The sequence below is a fragment of the Wasmannia auropunctata genome, unplaced genomic scaffold (genome assembly GCF_000956235.1).
Source record: "Wasmannia auropunctata unplaced genomic scaffold, wasmannia.A_1.0 LD336085.1, whole genome shotgun sequence".
Taxonomy (NCBI): domain Eukaryota; kingdom Metazoa; phylum Arthropoda; class Insecta; order Hymenoptera; family Formicidae; genus Wasmannia; species Wasmannia auropunctata.
The window spans coordinates 2,570,419-2,578,257 of NW_012026805.1; the positions used below are offsets into that span (position 1 = coordinate 2,570,419).

The 7,839-nt window shown below is 43.6% G+C and overlaps 1 protein-coding gene across 1 annotated transcript in view; it reads left to right on the forward strand.

The window, feature by feature from the left end:
* Positions 1 to 7,543, forward strand: part of LOC105448537 — a 30,767-nt gene extending 23,224 nt beyond the window's left edge. Inside the window, exons 3-9 of the mRNA XM_011687183.1 lie at positions 2,232 to 3,123; positions 3,260 to 3,876; positions 4,268 to 5,506; positions 5,992 to 6,186; positions 6,305 to 6,363; positions 6,446 to 6,695; positions 6,968 to 7,543. Coding sequence (XP_011685485.1) covers positions 2,232 to 3,123; positions 3,260 to 3,876; positions 4,268 to 5,506; positions 5,992 to 6,186; positions 6,305 to 6,363; positions 6,446 to 6,695; positions 6,968 to 7,543 — 3,828 coding nt within the window. The remainder of the gene's footprint in view (positions 1 to 2,231; positions 3,124 to 3,259; positions 3,877 to 4,267; positions 5,507 to 5,991; positions 6,187 to 6,304; positions 6,364 to 6,445; positions 6,696 to 6,967) is intronic.
* Positions 7,544 to 7,839: the final 296 nt, after the last annotated feature.

A 7,839-nucleotide genomic window follows, 5' to 3' on the forward strand; every position in this document is an offset into this window, starting at 1 on the left:
TACATATTAGATTTGGAGACGAGCCGTCGTGCCGTGCGGACGTGCTGTGCTCTGTTCTATCTATTCGCTGCGTTATTTGTTCACAGTCATTACAATAAAGCGTGTTCCTTGTTTTCTTAATTTGGTGTGCCTTTTATTCCTCCCGCGGCCTTCCGGTGCGCGTGCGCGAACGCGAGTGCGGAAGCGCGTACGTTACGCGAGCGAGTGCGTGAACGCGACATTCACCGCCCCGGGCGTAACAATATTATACATTTTGTAAATTGCATTTTTGTGTTATCTCTAAATAAAAATAATATAAATACTTATTCATAGATAACATAAATACTTATTCATATATTTTAAACATAGAGTAATTTGCATCTTATAGGTTAGATAGAAGATTAGACACTCAATTTTTTACTTACTTGTATTTCTTTAGATATTTTATTAAGAATTGCAACTTGCTACTTAAACATTAGCCGTTATCGTTTTGCACACAGCACTATTGTTGAGATGGCCGCAGGTAACTAATAACTGACAATTGTTAATATAGAACTTCTCGGCTCTTGCTCGATCACATTCGAAAAGGTTGTTTCACATTGGCCATGTTCAGCAAACAAAGCATCAATGAGCGCTTATAGTGATTCGCTGGATCTGAGTGAATAAACCAATCGTAACAAAGTCAATCACTGAGCGCTGACTAATCAGGACTGTCTGCTGAACGTGGCCATTGGCTATCACAATCGCAAGACATGCTTGTCGCGCCAATTAACAGTATTATTAACACTTCTCATTGACAGTGTCCAAAATTCACTGCCAGTGCTGAAAATCTATAGTTCACATATATAACGTAAATTATAAATTTTCAGTGCTGGCAGTGAATTTTGAAACACAACCATTGACATAAGAAGTCTAGAGTCAAAAAAGTCTAGTAATAATAGTAACATCAAAGAAAAAAACTATCGTTTAGGGAATAATCAAATTGAGAAAACATCATACGATAATTGATTTTATTAAATAAAAATAATTTATATCAAAATAATTGATGTGATATCGCCCATCCCTAGCCATAGTCAGTAAGAATCATTGTAGTAAGATTATAGTGTTAGCCTATAAGACCTTTGTTTTGAATAAATTGTCTTTGTTAACCCAATTGGTGTCTCATGCTTTCTTGCATGCCTGGCCCAACGAGCATCATCCGAGCGCAGAAAGAGCGTACCGTCACATGTTGATATAGAAATATTGAAATTGATGCAGATGTAGATATTGTCACATATAACAGTCCTTTGTTCGTAAAAATTATGATTTATTATCATAAACTGTTATCTAAAAGGTTGTAAATTTGGAATAAAAATAAAATTTTATTATTTTATAGCATTCTAATGCAAAACACATTTTTCATATAAAATGTAAAAAAAGTTGAATTTTTAAAAATAATAAAAAAAAATTATTTTAGATATTATTATATATTTCAAAAATTATATTTAAGATAAAAATATTTTAAGTACTGCAACCGCTTTTCTAAGCAGAAAGCAAGACTCGTTGCCGATCCATCGCTACAATCAGAGCGAAAGATAGTCGCGATTCCAATAGCTCATAATTATACGGCAATCGAAAACGCGAAGTTGGGCGCCAGGCACGAGCGGACGTGCCACTTTTCGAAATAACTGACCCGAATTACAATCACTGACATACGTAAGATATACGCTAGGAAACTACGATTTCGCGTGCGGCGCTGCGACCAGTTCGGACGTGCTTTTGACCGTTCCCGAGTTTCGTTTGTGCGACAAGTCTTCTTCTCGACGGGTAGTGTCTGGATATATTCCAGAAATTCCTCTCTTCCACGCGCGAATTCCTTTTCAACTGCGCCGGACGGCATTGTACGTTCTGACATGTCCGAGGCTTCGGCCTCGTGCTCGAGGGATCGAGACAAAGAGCCACGTGGCCGGCCATGTTCGGCTCCGGAACCCGGCGCTCTTCCCCCCTTAATGCTTCAGCCTTTATCAGTCTCACTGGAATAATTTAGCTCTTTTGAGGGAAATCTGGCCGTCTCTCAAATTCTTTCCCCCTCTGCTACCTCCCCTCACGCCCTCCCATTTTCACCTTTACACTCTTCTTCTCAAATTCCATCTCCCTCTCCCACCCCCCCTTCCCCTTCCTCCTCTGTGAATGCAAATGCGGGCGGTTTCGTGCTAGCGGATAACGTTAATAAAAGCATGTATTGTTCGGACGAAGAACTCTCTGCTTTGCAGGAGCAAGGAACGATCCTGTCCGGCGGAAAAAAAGGTAATAAGCGTACATTCAGCGACACGGAGACGTGCGCCCCTTCTACCAAAACCTCTTTGACTCGCTTTGCCGATGCTAACAGCTGCTGCAACAGCGGAGGAAGCCTCTCAGACGACGGTGACAGCTCACTCTCAGGTAAAGCTAAGACAAGAAAAGTAGAGGAAAAAGCAAACGCGTATGTAACGTCTGATCTGCCACCGTATGTTGTACACATTCATTTATTGTGTAATAGCAGAAACAATATGCCCCACCCGGTTAAGATTTTCGCAAATGTGGGCAAGGTTAGGCCCTCCCCAAATATAATCGAAATGAAGCGTCTTGGCATAGGTAAAATCCTTGTGGAATGCAGGACTGCAGCGGCTGCAAACAGGCTGGCTTCTAACCCGGACTTGGCGAACTATAACCTCAAAGCGGTCATCCCTAATTACAGGGTGCTAAGAACAGGAATCATTAGAGACATTCCTCAGGAATTTGATGTAGAAGAAATTAAAGCCTCTCTATCTACATCTCAGAACCACAAAGTCATTAGCGTGCACCGCTTGAACAGGAAATCTATTATCAATGGCTCAGTTCAATACGTGCCTTCTCGCACCATTTGTGTCAAATTTGCGAGGCAATCGCTCCCATCCCACGCGTTTCTTTTCTGGTCCAGACACGAGATTCACCCATACATACCAAAAGCTCGTATCTGCTACTCGTGCTACAGAATGGGTCATGTCAGTGCGTCCTGCCGCAGCCAGCCTCGTTGCATCTATTGTGGCAACTCCCCACACGGCAATGAGAGCACGTGTCTTCTCAAGGACAACACTCCTTGCTGCATTAATTGCTCTGGAGAGCACCTGCCGGTAGACGCTAGATGTCCGCTTTTAGAAAAACAGAAAAGAATACTCACTCTTTCAGCGGCACAAAATATCCCACTTATAGAGACCAAAAAGATGCTCAACTCGCCTTCCCCCCCCCAATTATAGCACTAACTCCTCCTTCACGTCGCTAGGTACAGGCTCCAGCAATCTCTTCGCCATTCTCACGACTAATAGATTTGATACTCTCAACAGGAGCAGTAACGAGGAATCTTACGCTTCCAATCAGCAGGGCTTGTATGCCCGGGTGGCGGCAGGTACAAGTTCTCGGCCGAGGCAGCGCATTCCACAACACTTCAGGAATCCTGTGGCTAGTAATTCGACATCTCCTTCCCCCGAAGGAACCCAAGCTCAGAGATCAGCGGCTGGTAGAAACCCTTCTTCTATGCCTAACGGGCGATTGCCTTCCTTCTCGGGCAACGGTGTTTGTCTACAACAGATCTATCCTCATACATCTGCGATGGGGACTCAAGGGGCGGGTCCTCCTCCCCAACCCCCCTTGGATAGGAATGCTAATAACGAGCCTGGCGGCGCCGGTTTTTTTGAGGTTTTGCTGGATCTTTTCGGATCATGCGGCGCGCTAGGTAACTCTAATCTTTCGGCTCTCATTAACAAGATTTTAACTCTCATCAAAATAATCTCGCCTTTCTTAAATCAGGTGCTCAACCTCTTTAATTCTTCTAGCCCCTCTTCTCAGCAACAGACGTTTTTTCAGCAGCATCCTCCGCAGGCCTCACACCCCTGGGATGGGGCAAACGGCTTTCACCAATATTATACTCCCCTTCTCCACTCCTCCCTCTGTCCTTTTCCCTACCTTCCCCTCTCCCCTTCCTTTTCTCTCCACATCCCATTCCCTTCCCACGCCCCTCCCACCCCTTTCCCTTTCCTCTCCTGATGCCTCTATTTCCCCTCCTTCCTTTTCCCTTTCCCCTGTCCTTCCCTCCCTCTCCCGTTCCCCTCCCTTTTCTCCAACCTCCCCCCTTCATCCCTCTCCCTACCCTATCACCTTCCCTCAATGTTCTCGTAATCGCTCTATTAGAGAGCGCAAGTTAAAGGTTCTGTCGTGGAACTGCAGGGGCCTGCGGGGGAGAATGCCTGACATTCAGCGCTTTGCTAGCTCTTATGATATTATCTGCATTCAGGAGTCTCTGCTCAACCCTTCTTCAAAATTCTGTCTCAAGAACTTTCGCATTATCAGAAAGGATAGATCAGCGATCGGAGAGTGTGGCATTTGTACGCTGGTTGGCTGTGATATTTGCTTTGAACATGTTGACGTCTCGTCTACCCTCCATGATTCAATAGAGGTGCAAGGAATTAAAGTCAAGAATGCGAGCCTAGTTATTATTAACGTCTATAGACATCCCAACAAACGCACACCAACCACTGTATTAACTGCACTTTTTGAACTAGCAAATACATATAACAACATCCTATTTGTAGACGATTTCAATGCTCACCATAGCTCCTGGGGCTGTGGCAAGACGGACGCAGTGGGTAGAAATCTGGCAGACGTTCTCGATAGCTTGAATATGGTCATTACCAACAATAGATCCCCTACTCTTCTCACACCTCCAGGATTTGCCGTCTCAATCATAGACCTGGCGATCGTCTCTGCTTTTTTGGCTCCCTTTTGTACATTCGGTAATTCGCCGGATACTGCAGGCAGCGACCACTTCCCCATCGCCATTCACCTGGGAGTAGATCTTGCCCAAAAAAAAAGGTTTCTATATAAAATTAGGCTAGATAAGATTCAAAGAGCTGACCTCCTTGTTCGACTATTTAAAGAATCACATCTTCTTGCGAATATTGAAGATTTTGATGAGGCGTCTACTAGATACTCTCGCTTCATTGAACTGATTAAAAATCAGGTATCTTCTGTGCTTCCAGACAGACCAATCTCTCCTCGCTCAAGATTCGTTAGTCAATTCAAAGCTTCGCCGGTGTGGTGGGACGAGGAGTGCCAGCGTGAAATCGATAACAGAGCTAAAGCTATGCGTGCTTTCAAGCAGCTATCAACGCTCAATAATCTAGCCAAATACAAAAAAGCCTGTACATCTTGTACCAAGGTGATAAACAAACGAAAGAGGGACAAATGGAAGGCTCTTTGCAACTCTTTTGACGGCAAAACTCCCACCTCCAAACTTTGGAATCTTATTAAATCATTCAGGAATAGGAATCTTATTCTTAGTAATGAATCTCCATGCCCTGCACAAGTCATCGACCAGGCTATTTTCAATTTGTGTCCCGACTCTTGTCTAGACGGGAATTTACCATCTTTTTCGCAAATGAAACTACAAAATGCGAATTCACCCATAGTAATCTCCTTTCTTAACAAAGATCTTTCAAGGAAAGAATTGGATCTGGCTATGAACTCCTCCAAGGTCAGATCTGCTCCGGGGCTGGATCAGATCAATTATGAATTGCTCAATCTACTCACGGAAACGTGACAAACTTCTTGATATTTTTAATGATATTTTTAAAACGGGTTCCTTTCCGGAAGAATGGAAGACAGCCTTAGTCACCTTTATTCCCAAAAGCGGCGGTAAGGGACTTAGGCCCATTTCTTTACTCTCCTGCGTCTTCAAATTAATGGAGAAGATCATCTATTTTCGCTTGTGCTGGGCGGTTGAGTCTGGACCTATCTTGCCGGACTTTCAATTTGGCTTTAGGCCTTCTAAATCTTGTGCGGACAATTTAAGTACACTCACTATTATACATGCTGGCTTTCTAGAATCCAAGGTCACAGTCGCGTTTTTTTTGGATATCAAAGGGGCATTTGATAACGTTATCTTGTCTATTCTTTTACAAGATCTCTTGGATATTGAGATCCTTGCTAATATACGAATGTTTGTCAAGAATTTCATAGCGCAAACCAAAATCTACGTCGTTGATAATGGATCTCTATGATCCTTTCATCGCGCACAAGGGCACTCCTCAGGGCTCTTCTCTTAGTCCCTCCCTCTTCAATCTATATCTAAGACTGATAAGGGCTCAGGTTGCCAGTGAGGTGCAGATCTTACAATACGCGGATGACATTGTCATTTTTGCCACGGACAAGGAGGTGCGTAATGCGGTCGATTCTTTGCAATCTACTTTGAACAATCTCCGGGAATTCCTTTGAACCAGGGGGCTGGAACTCTCACCTAGCAAATCTGCTTGGATGATTTTCTCCAAATCAGGTACCGCCTCTTCTTCCCAATTTATGGACCTCTCAATCAATGGACAATCGATCCCCAGGGTTTTTTCCTTTCGCTTTCTGGGCATAATCTTGGATCCTTCCCCGAAAGGTGAGGCTCACTTTAAGTATCTTATACAAAAAGGCAAAGCCTTTTGACTGATGCTATGGCCGCGGTTGCGTGCACCAAGTGGGGCGCTCAACCGGAATCCATGCTTTGCTTGTATCGAGCCATCTTTAGAGGTGCCATTGAATATGAAAGTCTCATATTCCGGATCAAAGGAAATAGAAAGATCTTTCTCAGACTGGAGAGGCTGCAATATCGAGCCATTAGACTGTCATTGGTTTACAGAATGTCAACTCCGATCAATGTTATGCTAGCGGAGGCCAAGCAGGTGCCATTAGAAATAAGATTTAATTACCTTACCGACAGATTTCTTTATAAAGCTTACTCATCCAAGTTTAACCCGGTTATTCATAGCCTGTGTCAACTGGAGTCTCTCTCCTCTTCGACTGCCTCTATGGAAAAAGCGAGAAGAACGATCCCAACGTTTTCAAGATACATTGCCACCAAACATGTTTTAAATTCCATGCATCGCTCATCGTTTTTTCCCGCCTTTTATTACGACTACCATACATCCATCTATCGGAAGGACATCGATTTCAGCATGCCAATCGGGCAAAAGGACTCCTCATCGACGGAAGTCTTGGCCAAGTTTCAAGAATACTATGCGAATCTTCCGCTGGAAATAACGGCTTTCTACACGGCTCGAAATCAGACAATTCATCTATGGTAGGAGCAGGTGTGTTCTCTCCTGATCTGGGGCTTTCTGTATGTGATAAGCTTCCTTCAGCTTCTTTTATCTTTTCCGCGGAGGCGTGGGCCATCCTGCAAGCCATCAATGCATGCTTGGATCTGGATATAGTTAACGCAATAATCTTTTCAGACTCTAAAAGTGTTCTGGAGACACTGGCCTCAGCGAACGGCAACCATGGCAATCATATCATCCACCAAATTAAGAACAAGCTCTGTCATGCGAACTCTCGTAAATTCAACAGTACTCTCTGTTGTTACCAGCCCACAAAGGCATTCATGGAAATGAAGAGGCCGACAGAAGGGCCAAATTCGCCGCTTCATATGGAAAAAGACCCTTCTTTGAAGTTCCTTACCCGGATCTACAGATTGAGGCCAGAGAACACCGCTCTACATCTTTTAAGAATTATCTGGAGTCAACAGCCTTAATTAAGGGCGTCCAGTATTTTGATCTTTATCTTAGTCACTCTGAAAAACCTTGGTTTCATAACAAAGGATTGAAGAGGGAAGAAATTGTCTGCATCTCTAGGATAAGAAGCAACCACCATAACTTACTTTACAGCCTCCATCGAAAAAATATCGTTGACTCTCCTGCTTGCCCTTGTGGTGACCCCCGGCAGGATATTAATCACATAATTTTCTACTGCTCACTTTGCATTCACAAATCTGGAAAGCTCCGTTCCTTTATTAAAAAGAATTTTTTTTATCTGCAATTGATCTTTTTC